The 22,173-nt window shown below is 44.3% G+C and overlaps 1 protein-coding gene across 1 annotated transcript in view; it reads left to right on the top strand.

Annotated features, from left to right (window-relative positions):
- Positions 1-22,173, top strand: part of GRK5 (G protein-coupled receptor kinase 5) — a 155,291-nt gene that overhangs the window by 54,609 nt on the left and 78,509 nt on the right. Inside the window, exon 2 of the mRNA XM_032115881.1 lies at positions 7,831-7,926. Coding sequence (XP_031971772.1) covers positions 7,831-7,926 — 96 coding nt within the window. The remainder of the gene's footprint in view (positions 1-7,830; positions 7,927-22,173) is intronic.

Here is a 22,173-nt window from a genome sequence, read left to right as displayed (position 1 = left end):
TGTCTGTACCAGGGCCAGGTTTCCCTGCAGTCCTTCTGCCTGTCTCGTGTTGCTAAACATCAGAACTGCACCTTATGGATCAGCAAATCAGCAGAACTTTTTAGATTTCTAGTCATTTATCTCAGTGTCTAACTAGGACCGTGGAGTCCCTGTAAGGTATTTTGGGTTTAGGGGCCAGCCCTAAGAACATTTGGGCTGTTTGAGGCACGCAGCTCTATCCAGGAGCACTACACATCCTTCTGGGCAGTCTGTGTGGGCAGTACATGGTCTATGTGTGGGTGATGGGTTCATAGACTCATAGAATATCCTGAATTAGAAGGAACCCACAAAGATCATCATCCTAACCATGCACAGGACCACCCCAAGTTGCATTTGCAGGTTTGGGTTTGGAGGCATTGGTTGGTAGCTTGCATGCTTGTTGCTAAACAGGGTAATAAATATATAGAACAGGTCATAAGTTTAAAAGCCATTGCTTAAAGAGGAGTTCCTTCCTGGAAAGATGTTATCAAGCCCTATTCAAGCAGGATTTCTGGAGCAGGGATTTGCATTCTTCCTTTGGAAGAATGGGAAGCACTCTTACAGTCAGTGTAACTCACAGCAGTGCAAGTTAACTCAAAGGAGTTGGTAAGAAATGCGGGAATTTAGAGTCACTCAAACATCCAGCTATGGGGAGACCACGTTCCTTGTTTAATTCTTCAAAGCATGTGACAGTTAAGAACATTTCTGACAAAAGAATCTTCCTTTCGGAGAATGACGTTTTGTCAAAAATTAAAGGTTTGCAGGAAAGTGTCTGTTCAAAAGAAAAGATGATTTGCTTTTTCTACCTTCTTATTGACAATATAGAAACATGATTTTAATGAAGTAAAGAATGTCAATTTGCCATACCCATTTTGTTCCAGTGATATAATATCTTAGTACTCTATTTGATATGTTCTATGATAATGTTTTGACATTAGAGAACTGAGATGACTCAAATGTTATCACAGTGAGATGGTTTAATGTCTTTAAATCAGAATTTTGTAGAACTTTGAAATACGGTCTCAACTTCAGTTTGGAGGAAAGGTTCACTGAGAGATTTAATATTTTCAGCAGGGTGATAACCTTGAATCTGAACAGCTCTTTTCAAAAGCTTGGTCTCCCAATGATCCCAAGTGATCATTGATACTGAAGTGTGACAATTTTTTTTCTGTTATCCACACTATTGATGGAGAAAATACCTCAAAAACCCCCAGACAGCCCCCCAGACATGTTGAACCACCCAGTACACGGCAGTGCATTCTAAACCCAGCAAAACTGCCTGGGTTTGTGCCAGTAGCCTTGTTTACTTTGAGGTCAAGAATAGGAAATTAAAATTTCGGGCTCTTCTTAATTTTACTGTTTTAGATTATAGCTGGCTTTATTTTTGTAAGATTTACTGTTTGTTTGTTTTTTAATAGATTGTAAATCTGCAGTAGACTTTGTATCTTTTGGATTATTTTTGTTTGTGGCATAAAAGCCAACAATCTCTTTTTGCTCATTTATCAGCTGCAGATAAACACAATGCAGTTAAATACAAGGTATAAAAGAGGGAGACATCATAATAGACAAAGTATAGGTGTTTATATAGGGGGAAATTAAACTGCATCCAGGGAAATTTGTGACCAAACAAGTCTCTGTTAGCATAGCAGTGAAATGTAAAAGCAGTATATGTGAACTGACCCACATAACCCAAAGAAAACTTGTTCAAATAATCTCAAATATGCATTAAAAATATCCAGTGGAGGATGTAGGCAGAGTTGTATGGACAATGCCACAAATTGGGATGCCTGCTTGAGACTAACAGAGGAAATTAAAGGCCTGTTTTCTAAGTTTAGTTAAGTCCTTTCAATGTGCTCTGACCAGGCATAAAGGTAGCTTGTGAAAGACGCCTTTATATTCCTAGGGTAGTAACAAAGTGGCCTTGACATATGATAGTTAAGCCCTGAGGATCACTCTTCAAAGACTAATCCCTTAGCTTTGTCTATCCCTTCAGGGCAGTGGATGTTACTAAAGCATATTATTAACATTATTATTAACATAAAAAACGTGTTGTTAAAGTCATGTTTCAGCCTCTCATCAGTATTTACAGTACTACCTGACCTCTTCTTTGAATCACAGGTAGATATTCCTGCAGTAAGTGTTTATCAACACTGACTTCTGTGAGCCACCATTAATAGGACTTCAGATGCCAGTTGCATACAAAATATTTTGCCCTCTGGTAACCAGATTGCAAAGCCAACCTGGCTCTGCTGGGGAGAAGCTTGTGCTTGTGAAATTCCCATCAGTGTGGTTCTGGAGGCTTAAACATGAAATACATCTGCTCTTCATTTCCAAAAGGCAGTGAGGTGTTTTGCACAGTGATTGTCAGGCTTAGGTATTTGTAGCACCATTATGAGCAAACGTTCTGTGACAGCAGGGGAGATGGGCACAAAACCCTTACCATGGTCTGTGGCTCTTCGGAGCCGCGCTCATCAGAAAAGGCTGCGGGAGATAAGGACAGATTAGCGTCGATAAGAGGAGCTGTGTAACGTGATTCTCTTCTGAGGGCTTGCAGTGGACTTTTTATTGTATCTGATAAAAGAGAGCCTCTGGAGACCGGTCTGCAGAAGCACTGCACCCCAGTCGATGGTGGACACCCACCAGCTTTTGGGAATCCAGCCCTCATGCTCTTTGCATTTTCATTGGGCTGACAGAAGGGATTCATAGAGGTTCCTAATGGTCTTGTAAGTGCTTGTTTTAAGCACAGATTAATCAGGAGTATCATCTAAGATCTTTAAGGAATGAAACTGGGGGTTTTTTTCTGCTTTCCCAGAGAAGAAGGGCAGGATGAAGGGTGGAGAGCAAGCAGCATCTTTCATTCTCTGAAAACAAGCCAGTTTTATTTGCTAGTGCAGCTGAGTGTAGGTGGGACTAATATGAAAGAAGAATAGTGAACCTGGGAGAACTTTTACATGAATCAGGTCTAATAAGGGTGAAACTGTTTGCCTTAGAGGCTGGATGTATTAGACATGAAAAATCCTAGGGGAAAATGATGGGCTGGTAAGTTTTGTTCATGCTGTCTCATTAGGATGAGGCACTCTAGGAGAACAAGATTAAAATTAGTATTCTTTTCCTTCACAGATACACAGTTAATCGTTGGTATTCACACCCACATGAGACATGAGGGCATTCAACAGTTCAGGGCGTTTGCCAGGATCATAAGAACAGCCTGCATCTAAGTTGCATAGATGCTAAAAAAGAAAAAGAAATTGCTTGGAAGCAATACACCTCCATGTTTTGGTAGCCATATCCAATTAACAGAATTTGGAACAAATTTAATGTTTTCCAAATACTTCAGAAACAGCTTTCCAAGATCTTCCTCTGAAGCTGTCTGCAGTCCATCCCGTACCGGCCAGACCTTACTCTAATATGGCAATTCCATATATAACACAGAGCTTCAAACACCTCCATGGGGCAGAGTAAAGAAGGGGTGGCAAGAGGAAGAAGAGAAGAAACGTAAACATCTTTTGAGTGGAAATAGGACACTAACCATGTTTTTTTTGACTTTTAATATTTTTGGAGTTTGTTTCACTGCTTTCACTGTGTAATCAAGGCCTTGCATTCTGAGGGTACAGAGCTCTGTGCTGTTGTTGGGAAGGCCTTGGGTGATAACCCAGGTACTGTTGTGAAATGGAAGATAGAAGCTGTAATCATCCTCCAGTGATCTGTGGATTAACCAGATTGCAGTTAATACAGCTGAATGGAATATTTGGCTGTCTTGGATTAGCCAGGCCTGGCAGCATGGGGTGTACTGCTGGCTTATCAACTTGGGCAAGAACAGAGCAGCCGTAGGAAGCCAGCTTATCCATCCTTAAAATCCACCTTGCACAGTGGCATGGTGCTGGAATAAATTCATCCAGCAATATGTTTTACTCTGTGTTGTGAATAATCTTCACTCATCTGAGCAGGAGCATGGCTTGATGCTGTCTTTAGCAGAATTAACAGGCTCAAAGCCTTGGCTTCTTCAGCTTCATCTTCAGCTCTGTCCTCTGATTTCTCATGTAATTTTGGACAAGCCACTTAATATCTCACTGGCTTAATAATATTTTCCTGTCTCCTCTTGATGTTAGGAGAGTAACTATATGCTGAATAATGGAAGGGAAAAAAAGGTGGGCACTTTAGGCTAAGGGTAGCTCCTGCTGGCAGATGTTTTACATGTGCACCTCTGGTTATGTCTCTCTCCTTGCAGGCAGAGATCAGAGCTAGATTTGCCATGTGGCATCACAAGATGATGTGATAAATGCCATGTATTTTTCAGTGGGTAAGATGTAGAGCAAATGCCTTTTGTTTCCTGCAGGACTGGTTGACGTGTTAGAGAATTAGCTCCAACCCTCAGTTTGCAAATGCTGAGTTGCTGAGTGCACACAAGGAAGCGGGGCTGAGCTTCGTGCTGTTCTGGCAGCTCACCTTTTGTCGTCAGCAGCAAAGCAAAATTTTAAAGCAGTCAGACCCTCCGACACCACAGGATGGAATTTACATTTAAAACCTGGCACACCTGTCAAGTCCTGCCCTGAGAAGCTGCCTTGAAGAACGCAAATCCTCCTGCACGGAGTAGACGGTGCAAAGGCAGCAATCACAGCAACGTGTGAAAAGCTTCCCTGTGCAACCTGCACCATGACCTATTCAGAGAAACCTCCCCTTTTAGCTTTTAGCTCCGCTAGGCAATTTACTCTGCCTCAGCTGTCTCACTGCATTATGTCCTTCAAACCCCCCCAGAATTAACGTTTGGAGCCAGCAAACACTGCTGGCTCCACAAGAAAAGCTGAGAGTGGAAAGGTCAGGTCGATTAAAGCACTTGATCAGAATCTTTAACATAAAGACGTCACAAGCAAAGCAGTAACGCTACTTCACGCTCAGCTAAGAGCAAATGATTCATCAGACAAGGCTGCTTATTTTTGGAGGATAGCCACAAAAGAGGAGAGAACATGCTGGCTGTATTGATCACGGCTTTAACGGGGGGCCGCAGAGCCCTTCCCCAGTTTTGATGGAAATTTAATGTCAGAAATACATCATCCAATGTAAATACATCAATATATATTTTACACTGAATGGATTTTAAAAATGTTCTGGCCTAGCTTAGCAGAATCATATCACCTCTGCACAAATCTCAGAGCTGTCACTTACCGCAAAGGGCTATTTTGCAACATTCTGCACTGCTTGACACTGCTGAAGATGCAGCCTTTTTGGGAGGACTTCTGTAAAGATGGCTGGAGAAGCAGGTGTGCTCTGGAATCACTAGTGCTTGTGCCTAGAGGGTAGACCTTCAGTGGGTGAAGATGTACCAGTGTTGAGCAGATGCATCCTGAAGGATGGTTTCATCTGGCTTATCCCTGCTGCAGCCTCTGTCCAGAAGTGTTTGGAAATACTGTTGGAGCAGGCACTGCTGCCCAGGCAGCTGCACATCCCTTGAGCAGAGAGCTCCTGCCTGCCCCAAGCAGTACCTCTGTCTGACCCTTGGTAAGCACAGAGTGAGTCTCTGCAGTGGCAGCAGCCAGAAATGAGGGGCACATGGAGGTTTATGTTGGGTATCAGGAAAAGGTTTTTCACCCAGAGGGTGGTTGAGCACTGGAACAGCCTCCCAAGGGAAGGGGTCACAGCACCAAATGTGTCTGAGTTCAAAAGGCATTTGGACGGCACTCTCCGGCACAGGTGTGTTTCTTGGGGTGTCCTGTGCAGGGCCAGGAGTTGGACTCCTGGATGATCTTGATGGGTCCTTTCCAGCTCAGCATATTGTAGGATTCTGTGATTCTAAGATAAATGAGTGTGAGGGAAAACACACAGAGAAGAAAAGTTCAGGGAAGAAATGGTTCAGAGAAGAAAATGCAGCTGTAGAGAATGATTGGAAGAGAGAAGGAAGCAGGAATTCCTGGTTGGAAGGATCACTTTCCCAGAGGAGTATGCGAAGGGAGGGTGCAGGGAGAGAAGTGTAGTACAGTGTGATGAGGCATAAGGGCAGGAGCATTGAAGGAAAATGCCCCTGGAAGAGAAGGAAAAGAGGACCAAGTGGAGGTGGCAGCCTGGCATGCAGGAGCCACTGTGCAGGATTGCAGGACTGGGCTTTTGGGGACATAAAAGCCAGTGAAGACCCTTAGGGCTGCTGAACCCAACTTCTGTGGCCACTGGCAGCCAGAGCAGAGCCATCTGTGAACAGATGTGCTCAGGAGTTGGTGAACAGATGATCACAGTGCTCTCACCAGCCCACAAAATGCTTCCCAGCACCTTGCAGCCTACTTAAGGCCCTCAGCATGCAAGACCAAGAGAGCAAGACAGGCTCTCTGATGCTATGGGCAGAGGGATGGGAAAGGAAATGACTTCAGCAGCAGTGGTTGGGATGCACTGAAGACAAGAGGTTGAAGCAGAACTCATTACAGACATAAGGGGTACGTCTGTGTTGCAAAATACTGTGTGGTGGGGAGGCAGTCACAGCTCTTCATGCTTTCCTGCAGTCTAATTCCTGGAAAGGATAGCAGGGCTGTACTCCTGATAGTCCAAACATGTATGGCCAGTGCAGATATCTCTGCTCTACATTGCATACTGTAAAAATACAATCAGTTCCTGTCAATAAGAAGTTTAAAATAATTCAAGACTCTGTGATGGAAAAACCATTTGGCCACCAAAAGCAAAGGAATAAAAGATGAGATGCTAAAGAAGCACTCCTGTGCCAAAGGTGACACTGTGCGATCAGAAATGCCCCATAGAGAGTAATACTTGTAATTTTTTTCCGAGGCTCCTGTTTTCTCTCTGGTGGTCTGCTACCTTTTGAGTCAGTGCTCTCCTAATTTAGCCTGCGCTGTCGTGAAGGACCCAACACACTCTCAGTCTGCAACTGTGACTCTACCAACCCCTCTACAGAATTAACTCAGCTCTGAATTAGTCACTCAGCGTGCCAGTGCATGTAAAATAGACTCAAGTGAATCAGATTTTGTGTGCAGAGACTGAATTGCAATAAATACAGCGACTCGGAGAATCCCGGTCTGCATGTGGGCTGTCATGTCCAGGGGGATACTCCTCCTCCGCTGACTGTGCAGCCTCTCCAAGCGGAACAGAAGAAAGAACCAATAAGAGATTTTTTCCTCATGAAGCTGTTCTTTTTCTCCCACAGTTCTCCTGTGGAAGCAGCAGTGACCAGAGTGTGTAACAGCAGCAGTAGTGCCGCGTCGGCAGGATCCCTAATGCGAGGGGTGGGAGGGGATGGCAGGAACGGGATTTTGATCTTTAGTTTTCAGCACTTCCTTTGGGATAGAATCAGGGCTTGTCCCAAAACCAGAATGGGGGTGGATATCTGTGTTGAAAAGGTGTGAGCTCTAATTTTACGAGATTGTTTGGTTTGTGTGGAATGACTCTTGGTTGGGGCAGAGGCGATGCTGTCATCTAAACTGGACCTGGTGGGCCACAAGCCTGGACTCCCAACTTTTAGTGAGCTGATCTTCTGCCAGATGCCACCTCCTTGGTCTGTTCTAAGCCCAAACAAGCTCAGATTTGATTGGTATCATGTAGTCATAAAATGGTTTGGCTTAGAAGGGACCTTAAGGGTCATCTAGTTGCAACCCCCCCGCCATGGGCAGGGATATCTTTTGCTAGACCAGGTTTCTCAGGGCCCCATCCAGGCTTTCATTGAGCACTTCCACGGATCTACCTGTGCATCACCCACAATATATCAGCTTTAATTATTAATGGTATCCATAAGAACTGTGACTGGGCAGGTAAACTCTAGGTGGAACTGTGGTACTATGCCCCCAAAGCAATCTAATCCTGGTATTTCTCTCTCTGCAGGGGGTGGAGGGAAACGCAAAGGCAAAAGCAAAAAGTGGAAGGAAATCCTGAAATTCCCTCACATTAGCCAGTGTGAAGATCTCCGAAGAACAATAGGTAAGAGCTTTTCCCTTCTTTGGAAGTATTGCACAAATAAAACATTCCATCAGAACTGGCTCATTAGAATGGCCTTAAAGGCACTCATCATTACAGGGAATCAGTTTACAGGTGGGCATGCAATGCACATTCCTCCCATGGTGCTGCCAGGGAAACTCAGCGTTTTCTGTTCCTAAAAGGGGCTGTGGACCAGGAAGGAGAGACTGGAATGATGCACTTGCAAGGCAGGGCTTGGGGCTGGCAGCATCCAGGCCCTTTGTTTTCCATACACAGGCTCCAGGACCCAAAGGGGTTTCACATCTGGGCAATACCTGGCATGTAGGACAGGGGCTTTCACTCAGTCTCACCAGCCACACTGGTCCTGGCTGTAAAAACATGTTCAGAAATGAATCCCCTCATCACATCCTGTATTCCCTTCTAATAAGTATCACCTTATCTGGGAGGAAATGAGACTTGCTGACTGTAGTTGAAGGTTAGCATTAATTATAGTCTGGAGATGATGTTTGAAGCAGCAGCCACTGCTTCTGCCAGGCAGGTTTGCTCAGCAGCAACATCCTCTTTTCACAGCCGCAACACTGCTTTAACACAGGTTTTTTACAGGACATGTAAAATTTCTGTAGCACTGCATTTCTCCTGCTCATACGTGCCAAATTTCAGCATTCTTTTGACTGCTGCCTTGGCAGACAGGGCTAGCAGCTATCTCCTTCTGCATTCTTCACTGGAAAGCCCAGGATTACTGGTCTCACCACAAGAGGTTAACTTCAGCATTTGAGGCTCCTTTTCTCTTCTACACATAAAATCCAGCCACTGGCAAGAAATGAATGAAAGGCAAGAATCTGTAACAACTGAGATAACAGGCAGCATAATTTGTCTAACTGGGGTGAACTCCTGAGGTCTGAGTGACAGTGCCCTGGCACTATTTACATTAGAAATCCACAGCATGTTTATGCAGAGAAAATATGTGGAATGTTTTGTAACTCTTTTCATGGTCTCCTTCAGTAAAATTTTCTTCTCTCACCTTCTGTTGTAGAGCTAAAAGGTGGTAAAGAAAAGAGGGAAAGCAGGAGAACAGAGCATAGGTTTTTCCCAGTTGACAAACATACAAAGCCTGACCAATTTCTGAAGGTACAGAACCTGCTGGAAGCAAATCTGACTTAATATATTGTAATTTCTGAAGGGAATTCTCCCCATTGTTCTGTCAGCCTTGGTTTCTTAAGGGGAAAATGGCTCCAGATTAAATGCTCTCTCTTTACAAAGGTGTGCTATCCTAAAATGAGTAGTCTTAAAAAATTTTCTGCCAATTATTTCTGCTTCTGAAATGCTATTTCTGGCTTTTTTGTGTGTGTGTGTGTGTGTGAGAGCTTCATCCTAATGTAATTTGTTTCTCTTTTTTTGGTGAATGATTTGGTGATGTAACCAGGCAAGGGCCATTGTGGGATCTCTGGGTGGATTTGGTTTCAGTCAGTACAGTGATTACCTGTTAACTGAGAATTTTAGCAACTGCCTTTTCCACAGTGGGAAATAAGGTCCAAATTCTGGTTCTGTGACTCTGATTTTTGTCGCTTTCCCACTGAGCTGGAAGTGATTACACAAGGAATGAGGCACTGCTCAGCCTGAGTAAGGTCTCCTGTCCTTGCTGGCTCTACCATTTTCAGTAAATACCTGAAGTTGAAACATCCCAGACAAACAGTTGTCCAAATGTCTCCTTGCTCATACAGGGTGTCTGACACATCTTGGATGGGTGGGTCTGTAGCATTAAGTTGTTTTCGTGTGTATGGTTGATCCAAGGTGCTCAGGACAGATCCACTGCAGATCCCTTGCACTGGGCTCTGTGCTCCATGGACACCCAGGAACAAGTACTGATCACTGCAGTCTGGCCTTAAATTGCTTCTTTTACTGCCTCTGCTGAGGCACAACAACTTCCCTGGCTTTAACCCTTCTTCATTTGTTATTTTCTGCAAGTCCTTTAAAAGGATCTCAGGATTTCAGAGAACAAGTGTCTCCACAGGTACAGGGAATGTACTGAAACATCTTTCTTGGCCCTTCAGCTGCTCTGGGACTTGCAGGTGATTCAATGTCTTGCAGTGTCTGCACATCAATCCCTCCCCTAACAATTTCTTAACCTTCTAGTCAGTGCTAGTAATGAAATAGAGAGCCCAGGAAGGCTTTTTCCTCCAAGGCCAGGTTGGATGGGGCTTTTAGTGGAAGGTCCCTGCCCAGGGGATTGGAACTGGATGGCCTTTCCAACCTTCCAACCCAAACCATGGTTCTAAACTTTATACAAGGAAAAGGCTACAGCATAATTCAATTTGTTTAGAGAGCAAGACAACTACAGGCAGGTTCTGCTCATCACAGACCTCTCTGCTGCCTGTCCTCCTCCCAGCATTTTCCATCAGACAGAGTCTTGCCACTTTGGTTAAAAAAAAAATCGCCGCGAGTCTTAGAGGGTTGGATGAACTGGAGCACTAGGCTGTTGAGGTTTTGTTGTATTCCTCTTTTCTGGATGCTTCTCAACAGCCTCTGGGGAAAGGCTGGAGGCAGGAATGGGATGGACTTTTTGATTTAGAGCAGTCCTGGACTGCACAGCTTAGTTTAATGCAGCCATAAGCTATGGATGGAAAATGCTGCTGTTGTAATTGTGGCAGCACAGCCTACATGTGTGTATAGATGCCCACATTTTGGTGTAAAAACGTGTGTGCTTTTGCACCCCGCTAAGATGTACTGAAAAGAGTCTGTGTCTTAAAAAAAATAGTGTAGTGTGAAAAGAAATCTGTGAAAAACAGGAAGGCTGAAATAAACCAAGGGGCTGCGACCTGTGTTGACACAATTATGAGTCAGTTCATACCTTTTGGTTACCTCTGTGTTTACAGGAGACTCTGTGTTTGACTATCCATCATCTGGTGTCTCACTGAAAGACTTGCTTAGTAAAGCCCTTTTTTCCCCTCCTTCTTGTGCACAGAAATAAAATTCAAAACACCCGAGAGAAACACTGCTTTTTGATAAATAAACAAACTCTGGAAACATCTTTATTAAAAGTGCCATTTAGCCAAGGAGCTATTTTGTTGGACTGGACTTAAAAGCAACTTCTTTTCTCCTTTCTTTTTTGTCCAAAGTACGCAACACCTTTTGCAGGGAAATTCAGTGGCCTTCATTGTGTGCTAATTAAATAAGCAAGGGAAGCAGGGATGCTGCACTTTGCTGGGCTCTGAGAGAGGCTTGTATGCTATGAATGGCTAATGCATGTTTCCATTTGCAGCCCTCTTCCTGGCTGTATTTAATTGTATTAAAACAGCCGGCCCTTTCCAGGTTGGAAGATTTCCATATTGGCACCAGAGGCCCAGTCAATCGATAAAAACTGATGTTTGAGGCATAGTTACCATGACTCATGTGATGGATGCTGCTGTAGATGGGGTTCTGCTATCTTTAAAACAGATGACAGCTTAGCAAAAGAGAGATGTTTCAAGGGAAGAGAAAAAAATAGCAAGGAGCAGCTTTGAAAGTTCCTGCATTTGACTCGACATGAAGAGATGCCACAAGTTAGAGATATCCACCAGTTTAAAGGCCATCAGTAAACAAAAATCAGTAAAGAAAAAGTTGTAATTTTAAAGGCCAGAGTGTCTGTGATGATAGAAGATTCTGGATGTCTGCAAATATTTCTGAATGACGCAAAAGGTTCTGTTGGTTAAAAGTGTGGAATTTTTATTTATTTTGCTCAGACCCATTCTGTGCTTTTTTCTTGCATAAAAAAACTGCCTGGGTGAAAGAGTTGATTATTCTGATCTTTGGCAAATTTTCATTTGCAACTGTCCAAATGCTATATAATAAATCAAGATTTTTTTCCCCCCATAGATTGAACCTTGTGGGGAAGCTGCCACAGAATGTGTCTGTGTTTGTTGCATAGAGTGATTTGTTGCATTATTGCAGAAAACTTTTAACTCCTGTGGTAAAGCAGTTTCTGGTTGTGCATGATGCTCAGGTAGAAGAGAACTCCGAGGATTTCTCTTCTTAATATTTTTATTCTGTGAGATTTCACAGTCAGAAAGATCAATGCTGTTAGTACCAATTTGGCCATTCTTGGTTTAGAAATAAAAATAATCCTTCCTGTGCCATTTAACCTCTTACATGGCATTTGCATCCCATTTACCCAGGGTAAAAGCAGCTTGAGCTTCCAATCCTGGCACATTCTTTTCAGTGTTGTTAAAATTACGCTTCTGTGTGAGAAACACTTTGTAGAGTTGGTGAACAGAGTAAGTGGGACAAAATTGAAGCCACAGAGTTCACATGCTCACTTTTTACAAAAGCTGGCTCTTTTCTCCCCCACTCAGTCTCTTGGGTATTGCACTTTTTCAGACATGATCAAGGCCTTCACCTACATGATTTTTTTTCAGTCACTTTGCAGTTTTTCTGCCTGGAGGCACTACTGGTGGTGCAGGCTGTGCAATGGGATTCAGACACTTGAGTATTTGTGGATCTTCCTAGAAATGCTTTGCAACCTGCACTGAGCTCCATCCTGTGGCAGAGAGCCTCCTGCTGTACCCCTGCTATCTCATTCAGAGGTAGCTTGGACATCCCTGCCCTGCTGCACAGTGCTGGCACATCTTTCAGGAATTCCCACCAGTGATTGTTTCTCGGGTTTCTTGACTCCAGAGGTTTTCCAGCACTGCAGAGAGAAACTCATGGGTGAGGGGTCTTGCAAAAGCGAAGTGTGAGTTTCCAGGCTTGCTCAGGAGGGATGCTGTCCCTGAGAGACTGACAACATGGCCTGTCAGTGTCCATTGTGGGATAACTGTGTGGCACCGTGCCCCTCTTCACTGGGAATGGCATCACCCCTGGGGCTGTATCCCCTCAGAGGATGGAGATGGAGGCAAGGAAATACACTCCATGTGCGGATCCCAGAGCCTGAGATCATGTGGTGGTGTCGTATATGAAGCTCAGGCACTGGAACTGGGAAAGAGAAGGCATCAAAGCCTGGCCTGATCAAAAACACAAAGAAGCAGACAATTTTCTCTCCACCAAATTCTTCACCTCTGGTGTTTACAGTGATTAAAAAGCATGGTTGGGAAATGTAATCCTGAAGCCAACAAATAGATCAAAGGAAGGAATTGCAGCTTCCCTTCCACTGTAAATAACCAAGCTCAGCTGGTTATAACTTCTGTGATTGTCTTGTAGTATTGGTCTGAATCCTACACCTAAGGCTGGTCTCATGTTTTTGGCTAAAACCAGAGCTTAAGTTTTTGAGAAATTTTTTTTTGGTAGAAAGCATTCGCTTTCCTTGGAAAAAGCCCTTACATTTTCATTGGAAATAGTTTTTCAACAAGCAGTCGGGATTCCATGGCATGAAACAACCGCAAGGGGAACCAACTCCTCTTTTCCTTCCAGATGTGTAGGGATCAGGGTAGCCGTGTTGGGAAGATGCTGGTTGGGGGTGTGTGTGTACAGCCAGAGCTGAGTACCCAGCAGAGAGCTCTACACCACTTCTGGAAGGAACTGGGTTTTCTGGAAACCTGGGGAACTGGAATTGGTAGAGTAGAAAATGCTGTCTAGTAAAAATATTTAAATAAATAAATATGACAATGTACTGTATCATTGTTATACTGTTAATTGGGATATATTTCTAGAGAAATTTGTATCATTTAAGGCCCAAGCTGGTAAACATGTAGGTTCCAAAACGATTTTTTAACCATCCCTTTAAAATCAATTGATGCCAGGTTGGGGTTTTTTTTTAGCAGTCAGAATCATGCCCTGTATGAAAAGCAGTTATCCCACGTTGGTGCCCTTAGATACCTGCAACATAAGACACATTTCAGTCACTATCAGCAGCAGAGAAGGCATGCCTTGCTGTTGTCTCCCATCACCCAAGTGCCAGCCCCTCACCTGGGTGTTTGTTTGCAGCCCAGGTGCTCAGGGGAGGGAGTGGGGCTGCTGCAGGAGCTCTGCATCACACCCGGGGTCACCGGGACCTGAAGGCTTGTTGTGAGTGATGCCATGGATGCTGGAGTGGTACCTAACAGAAAATCTCCTGGGATGAATTATCTTCTATGGTGGTTGTCTGCAAGGCCAGTACAGAAAGAGCAGAGAGAGGAACCCAAGAAGAACTGAAAACAAAGTTGGAAGGACTGCTGAAAGCTGTGGATAGGATTTATTGCTCTGGAAAAAGTTATGCAGATTTTTTTGGATTGTATTAATGCAGAAAAATACCTCGAACTGATTCATTTCTAAAGGAGAAAGAAAGTCCTTCCCCTTGACACCATGCACTTCACTTCCCCTCACTTTCTTTTTTCCTTCTTCTGCAGTGGACACAACTTTCCCCTCTCTTCCTCAAGCCAAAAGGTCTCTGTTGCTCCTTCGAAGTACAGCTTATGCAATCTTTCCAGCACAGACCTTCCTGCAGAGTTACCCTGTAGTTTCTTGGACTTGACGTCCTGTCCTGTATCGTGAATACATCTAAATTAAATTAGATACTCTTCAGGGGCAGGAACTGGCCACATGATAGAAACAGTTCCAGCACATGAAATGATATGGCTGGCGTCAAAACCATATTGTTTGTTTACAAACCCGCAGTTGGTTCAGTTCCTTTCTTTAAAATCCTTCAGATTCAACTGTAATTCCATCATAAACATAGGTTTCTAGTGCTCAAATGTGGACAAACAGAGCAATGTTTGGTGCCCTTGCAAGATTAGCTGTATCCAGTTTATAGCTATGGGTGGAATTGAGAAGGGTTGGGTTTTTTTTTTTCTTTTCCTTGCAATTTTCTTTTAATGCCATCACAGAAAGTATGTGAAAAACAAGCTGTTTTATGCATCTAGTGAGACTCAAGACTAACGCTGGGAGAACAGGCTGCTTCCAGGCTGCTTGTGCTTGACAGCTTCCAGGACGGGAAGGGGACGCAGGGGAAATGAGTTGAAATGATCTCAGTCCACGTTCTATTTACAGAATTTATTTCACAAGACTTAATCCATTAAGTATTACCTTGGCAGGGGCAACCCAGAAAGAAGGCAAGAAAGACGTTGCTATTCTCCATAAAGATCGGACAGCAAATCCACGTTTCCTTAACAAAAAGTGAGCCCACACCAGTCATCCTTCAATAGAAAGCCTCCTAAGGAACAAATATTATCTCTGTATTTGTGTTTTGTGGCAAAGACTGCATTAGCCTTTGCAAATTGAGAAGGAAAAAATTGCCACGACTTGCACACTTTGAATTACTTTCCAACGTTTTTACAGGGATATGTAGGAAGGGAATTAGAAGAGAATATATCCTTTTACAAGATCCATTTCATCTTTTGCTGAAAATAGAAGTAGGTATTGTGAGCTGCAGGGTTTTTCATTATCTCATTAGGTAATATGAGTCATTAAGGCTAATTAATACTTACGCAGTCATTTGTAAAATGCTATAGAAGTGCTCACGGGTCCTGTTAAATAGTAGTACTTACTTGTTAAGGAAATTTATTTTAAAACCAATTCAGCATTTGCTGGGTATGGGGAATAAGAGCTAGGGCTACATTTATGGTAAAACCTTGCTCTTCTCCCTGCCAGACTCTCTTGTAGCTTTGCTCCTGGTAGTGATGGGAAGGTGGTGGCAGGACAAAGCTTGGTTGGCTCTGCTATGCTGTGCTGGAGTCAGTGAGAAAGTTTCCCTCAAATTAAACTGTACAGGAGCCCTCTTAAAGTGGAAGGGGGGAGCTGCAGCGGGGAGAAGGGGGGAGAAAAGATCTACCAGACCTACTTTATAGGGATGCTGTGAAGTGAACAGCCTGAAATCCTCACCTTTGGGGACACCCTCAGACTTTTAGGGAGGGATGGGATTACACAAAGTTAATGCTTCTTGAGGAAAGGAACTCGTTTGGAGTAGCTGGTAGAGGAGGTGTTATTTTGACTTGGCTTCTGCTGGTTGCTACAGAGGCCTCTGGGATTGTGGCTGGGCTTTGTTTTAGGTTTTTCTGGGAACAGTCATGCACCAGGGAAAGTGCCCTAGCGGAAATATGGTCCGTTGTTGTCCTTGTGCTCATGGTTTCTGGCTTTCAAGGAAAAGAGAGGTTGAGTGTTTTTAAGATAATCCCACACCTATCTTTTAATTCTGATTTCAAGACAGCATGAGGGAATTCACATGTGGAATGTTACAAGCCTCATTTTTCAGTGGTTTGGCTAAATCCCTGAAGTTGCTGAGAGATTCCATTTATTTTTCAGGTGATCACTCTGTGCTGCTTTGAAAACACTTGGAGGTGATAATTTGAAATATTTCTCTGTACTCTGTAGGTCAGAAATCAGGACATGGCCATGAATTCTCCTAAATATTGCTATTAAAATAGAAGCCACACTCGGCAGGATCAAAGCAGGAGCTATGAGGCCATTTGTGAACAGAGCTCCTCGTTGTGCCAGCAGTGTTATTTACTTCTTAATCACATTTTTACCATGCTAAACTAATGCCAGGGAATTCTAAGACAAGTAAAATAAAATATTCTCTGCCCTACTACTGTCTCTTAGCTGGACTAATGGAAAGGATGAGTGAAAGTCCAATGTAGGGAAGGGAAACAAAATCATAGAGCAGGATAGTATAATGCAAACTATGAAAATATCTCCCAAGTTTGGGCAGGATGGTAGACTGATACTTGATTTTGTTTAAGAACTCCCTGTTGTCCTGGCATGGGTAAAGCCAGTGCAAAAATGGTTCAACAAATAGTCTGAACTCCTATAATCCTTAAAAAATATGTTATGGACCAAGACATTTAACTTACAATTCAATTTATTATATTAAGAAAAGTGTGAAGGGTTTTATCTTTCCAGAACAATTATTGATTAATTTCAAAAGATGGGAAGTCTCTGTGGTATTAAATGACACACAAAAATGTAATCTGTGCAGATGGTTACAAACTTCCTTGTACCTGCCAGATTTCACCATCCTCCAGCCCTGCACCAGCTTTCTGTTTGTACAGTGGCACTTTGAAGGTCTCTCCACATCACACTGATTTTCTGAGCTCTCTCTTGGACGAGTTAGGTCAGTGTTGACAGATTGGTGAAGGCTGTTCTCATGAGCAACAGGACCTGGCTCAACTACATACAAGTATTTGCAATGTTGAAACAGCTCTCTATAAGTAAGTGCTTTCAGGCTTTCATAACTCCTGGTTCAAAATATTTTTGGCATTTGTAAACATGGCTTATGGAGAAACATGAAGCACAGGAAGAATTTGGTGTAAGTCACTTCAGAACTATTCTGATCAGTCCAAACAAACAACGTTCAGCACTTGAGCACCACCAGGTTCGTCACATTTGACCATTTGTAGTGGGTATAGTTTGTTTCATGAGCAGTGACTTCAGCACACTGAGCTTCAGGAGAGGTCCAAAAGGGAAGTAGGGACACCTTCAAAGGTCCAATACTGACTCTATAATGCAAAGGAGAGAAAAGTGTGGTGGGGAGCTTACTGAATACCAGGGAATATTTGATTTAATGTAGCAAAGTATGACATGTTTATGCTGATCGGCTCTCCAGCAGCCAAAGCCAACTGGCAGCCCTGCCGCTTCAAGCAAGATCCTTTTCAGATTTCCTTTTCAGATCTCTTCAGCTGAACCTGCTAAGCCTGACCATGAGTAACTAGGTGGGAAGTCTTTGGGAAAGACCTCTGTGCTCGTGACAGGCTGGGCCCCTCATGGGAGGGAACAAACCTGTCCTTGGGGTGGGAACAACAGCACTGTTGGCTCCTGGAGGCCTCTGTGTGCCCAAGTCTGTGCCTGAGGAGGATGGGGAATGGAGGACAGGCGAGTGGGTGAGCTGGGGGGAAAAGATGTAGGTAAAGAAAGATACATCCACTTTGTATCATTAGTGGGAGTATTCCCAAGGCTTGTTCTGCTTGTGGGAGGAGAAGAGCCAGTATGAAAAGAGCAGCTGTTAAGCAGCCCTAGTGCTGGGAGTGGACCTCATGATTGTCCTTAGCTCCATGGAGACTTTCTTCCTCTAAGGTAGAAACTCTTTCCTTCTAAGGCTGCTTTCATCACTGCCGAGGAGACTGTGGGTGTCCATGGGGCGCCATAACCTCATTATCTTTTGTGGAAAAAAAAAGCCCAACCAACTTCTAAAAATACTGTCTATGTCAGTATTGTCTATGCCAGTGTGACTATGAATCAGTGGTCAGAGCTGCGAGGGAGAATTACAGCCTTTTCTCCCTGTTCTTTGCCATGGTCAGCCCCAAGTCCTATGACTGGGACTCACGTCGTTTTTAGAATCTACTTCAAAGTCTCCTCAGGGGCCGGGGGCCTTTCTTGTGAGTTAAAAATCAGCTTGTTTAGGTGAGATCTTAAGGAGTGAAAGGAGGCAATGCAAAGTTTCAAACTTGGCAGAGGAGCTGCCAACGCAAAGGTCACACAAGGTTGTGGTTACTCCCACTGTGCTCTGCAAAGGGCTCTGTGCACTAGCACAGACTGGGATTACAACAGGGCCAGCACAGAGACAGGGAAGACATGGATCCACCCTGTAGCCATGTGGTTTTCGCAAGTTTTCTGGCACTCACTGGTCTCTGTTCCAAATCCTAAAGGAGCTCTGATGGAGACCTGCCATCCCTGTTCAAAAAAAGGGGTAGGATTTTCTCTCAATAGCACCCTTGAAGTACGTGGAAAGTAACCATCACCCACAACCAATTCCTGGTAAAGCACCTATAGACTCTGAAATCTATGGAGTGCTCTATTAGTGCTCACTGTGACTCATAGCATAGGTGGGATATTCCTTTATTTTCTCTTTGTTCGTATCCTATGAGAAAACTTGTCCTTCTGCATCCCCAAGGACAGATTATAGTTTTTTCCTAAACCCCAGTGTTCACTGCAGGGGGTTGGACTAGATGACCTTTAAAGATCCCTTCCAACCCAAACTATTCTATGATTCTATGATTTTAGCCTTCTGTCTCACTCATTGCTGGAGGCTGATGATGCTAAATCACATCTCCCCAAAAGCCTTTATGCTTCGTGTAAATTAGCTGATAGCTTCCTTCTACTGAGGCAAGTCAAAACAATGCTTTAGCTGGCAGAATTATGTGGAATTCTGCCTCATCTGTTTTTTGCCTCCCATCAACAAACTCGTATTTCCCTAACAAGTCCTCAGATCTGGCAGTTTTCCAGGGTTTCCCTTTTTGGTAGGCAGCAATAAGGAAGGGAATCTCATCTTGCTGCCAACTCACCCACTTACAGCATGCATTGGGAAGGGATCAGAAAGCCTTTCCTTTGACTGCCTCAGAGAGAGAAGGCACTGGAAGTTCAGCTGGAGGCTCTGCCTGTGAGATGTGGGTCATCAAGACAAATTAGACAGCAAACACACCCCTTTGCTTTTCTTCCTGCCTTTTTTACCCTTCATTGAAGCAAATTTAAGTCCTGGTGACAGGTAATGCATAGATAGCCCTTGAAAGGGAGATGTCGTGTGTACCTCCCAGGCAGGTGCAGTCTGACTTCCCTCTCTGTGCTCTGGTGCAGGGTGGGGGTACAATGGCAAGAGAGGGAATATTCCAGTGACCAGGATTGCTCGCCCTTGGCCGGCTCTGCCAGCCTGGGTGCCAGTTGTGGTGGTGGGTTCTGCATAGCTGTGGGTTTGATACCAGGCTGGCTTGCCAACTGGCAGCATGAGCTGGGTGACTTTCAACTCCACAAATGCCATGCCAGCATCTGTTTCTCATCCTACAGCATTTTAAATAATGCACATTTCCAGCTGTCTTCCCCTTCCTTCCCAATTCCAGAGTGCAGTTTGCTGGTTTCATGCATTGCTCTGGGATGCCTTTCCAGGCTGTGCAGTTGGCATGCAAGGCAAAGCTGGTCAGGGGGCTGCAGGATTTGATGTGAACTGTCCATGCCCTCATCCTCCAGCATGGATCAGAAGAAATCTTCAGCTGTGAGGAGTCCTGCAGCTTGTGGAATGCGTTAATTAAACAAGAATCTCTGGAAGAGGTAAAGTGGTAGAGGTCCTCTGCAGATAATTTGGCAGCTCCCTAATACAGTATTCATGGCTTCAAGTCTCTCAGGGAAAAAAAAAAACCAGCTTTATAAAAGGTTTTTTAAAGCCCTGCTTTCCAGTAGGAATGTATTTGAAGAACACCGTGAAGGCTGTGGAATCATGCTGCTCCCAAGCAGAGGAAAGATTAAATTCCAGTGCTTTGTTTGGGGTAAATTGCTGACCTTTGTCTTCAGCATTAAAGCCATCTGAAGAAAACCATTCCTAGCATGCAGCAAGATGAGTTGCTTTTGCTGGATTCTCTCATGCATACAGTGTAATGGTTTAATATGAATATAGCAGGAAACAAGGAAAATTGAAAGCATAATTCATTTTGAATGGCATGATGTAAGAAGTGATTTCTTTTAAGGAGCTAGAAGGCAGAGGGATCAGCATTGAATATTTTAAGTAGGCTCTTGGAACAATCCCGTAACAGACTTCCCCATCCCTCCCTCCTCTTAGCACCGTAAGTTTTATGTTTCCTGCTAGTTTCTTTCCATTTATAGACTTTAAGCCTTAATCAGAACAGTTTTACTTATCAGGTTGTAAAAATCCTTTATTTTCTGTCCCAGTAAGTCAATAAGTGTTTGCTTCTTCAGCTCAGTAACAGTTCCCCATTCTGCTTTCTGGGCAGATTTACTCAATATCACTGCAATTTCTACCCACTGAGCCAATGTGTCTAGGCACAAGCTCTTCCTGCTGCATTACAACTAAGCCTTTTCTACAGCAGCCTTACAATTCCCCAAATTTCTCCTCCCCCTTCAGAGCCTGGGAAAGCAGATGGACCCTACAGGATGACCTGGGGGAGGGTTATGAAGTCCAGGCTGTTAGAGCTGAAGTGGGGCAGTGCATTCCAGAGGAGGCAGCCCTTGCACCAGGAGTGTTTGCAGAGCTCCAGCCCACACTGCCAAGCTGATCCCGAGCTCTCCAAGTGACTGCAGTGGCATGGCCCGGGGCACGGGGACAGCAGATGTCTGATATTTAGGCTGTTATGGTGTGGTGTTTTCCACTTGAGCTGGAGCTCAGCTCCCAGCTAATGACAGCCATGGGAACCCTGTGCAGTGCACAGCCGAGCAGGGCACCTGGCAGGAAAAATCCATTGCAAAGCATCCTGCTGCTCTCATGCATCTGAAAGGGGAGACGGCACGCCGGAGGCTGGCAGAGGCAGGAGTCACTGCAGAGAGGCCCGTAGTCAAATGTCAAGCCCACAGTTTTCTCATCAGCCATAAGGAGAAAAGCACTTGGCAAATCCAACCCAGCCCTGAACCTGAGTGACAGAACAGCCTCCTTCAATCTGGTTTCTCATAAATGCTGACTTTTTCAGGGTGTTTAAGTAAATCAGTTTTATTCCCCACCTCAGGCTTAAAAGCTCCAGTTATCTCTCTGAATGCTGTTGGATTGGCCTGTCACTCAGGTGCCCTAGACTGTATCCAGTGCTGTCCAGATGTGATGTCCTGTCAGAGCTCTGCATGTGAAATAAAGCTAGGAATGGTGCGGATCTCCCATGGAAGTAAGTCCTTGGGGTCAGAGAATCGGAGCTTGGCATTGCTCTGCGGCTTCTGTTGCTGAAGAAGGGGAAGGCCATGTGGTCAGTGTCCTGTAATAAATATAGCTGACCTATCTGAGAGAACTGCTGTGGGCAAATAGTTATCTGTGGCCTGGAAGAAGTTATCAGTCAGCACAAGGAATGTGGACTCTGGGTTGTATTCAGCCCTGGAATCAAACAGATCGGGGTTAAAGAGTCTGAGAACATGGCCATGGTAAAAGATCTGCTCTAATTCAGGGCAAGGGAAAGTGAATATAAAAATTAATCTCCCAGGCAGCATGAAATGAGTAGGAGAACATTAACACCACCATAAAAACCCATCATCAAAAGGCAAGATCAAATGCAAAACCAGCACCACAACAGACGTTCTGGTTTTGGACTGGTGGAAGTTCTCATGATCTCTTGACTGAGTTCCCAAAAGCTCTTTGCCCAGGGCCCTTGCCCAGCAGCCTGTGATTTCCAAGTGTCGTTGCATGTGGTTAATGCAGTGGGCATGGGAGCAGCCTGAAAAGAGTGGCAGCATGGCCTTGTGGAGAAGTAGCAGGAGCAGCTGATGTTTCTGGAAGGCTTCCCCCAACCTGCAGAGGAACGTGCCAGGGTGTTTCATGCCAGTGCCCGTTGCAACTGGCATAGCCTGGCAGGCATTTGTTATTTCGAAGTGTGCATGCACTGTCATTTCATGGTGTTGATCTATGCTACTTTAAAATAGGATGCTTAGAAAATGGATCGTGCTTGGACCTCC

Source organism: Corvus moneduloides, chromosome 8 (genome assembly GCF_009650955.1).
Source record: "Corvus moneduloides isolate bCorMon1 chromosome 8, bCorMon1.pri, whole genome shotgun sequence".
Lineage (NCBI taxonomy): Eukaryota > Metazoa > Chordata > Aves > Passeriformes > Corvidae > Corvus > Corvus moneduloides.
Note: the sequence above shows the minus strand (reverse complement) of the source record. Positions and strands in the feature narration are given on the sequence as shown.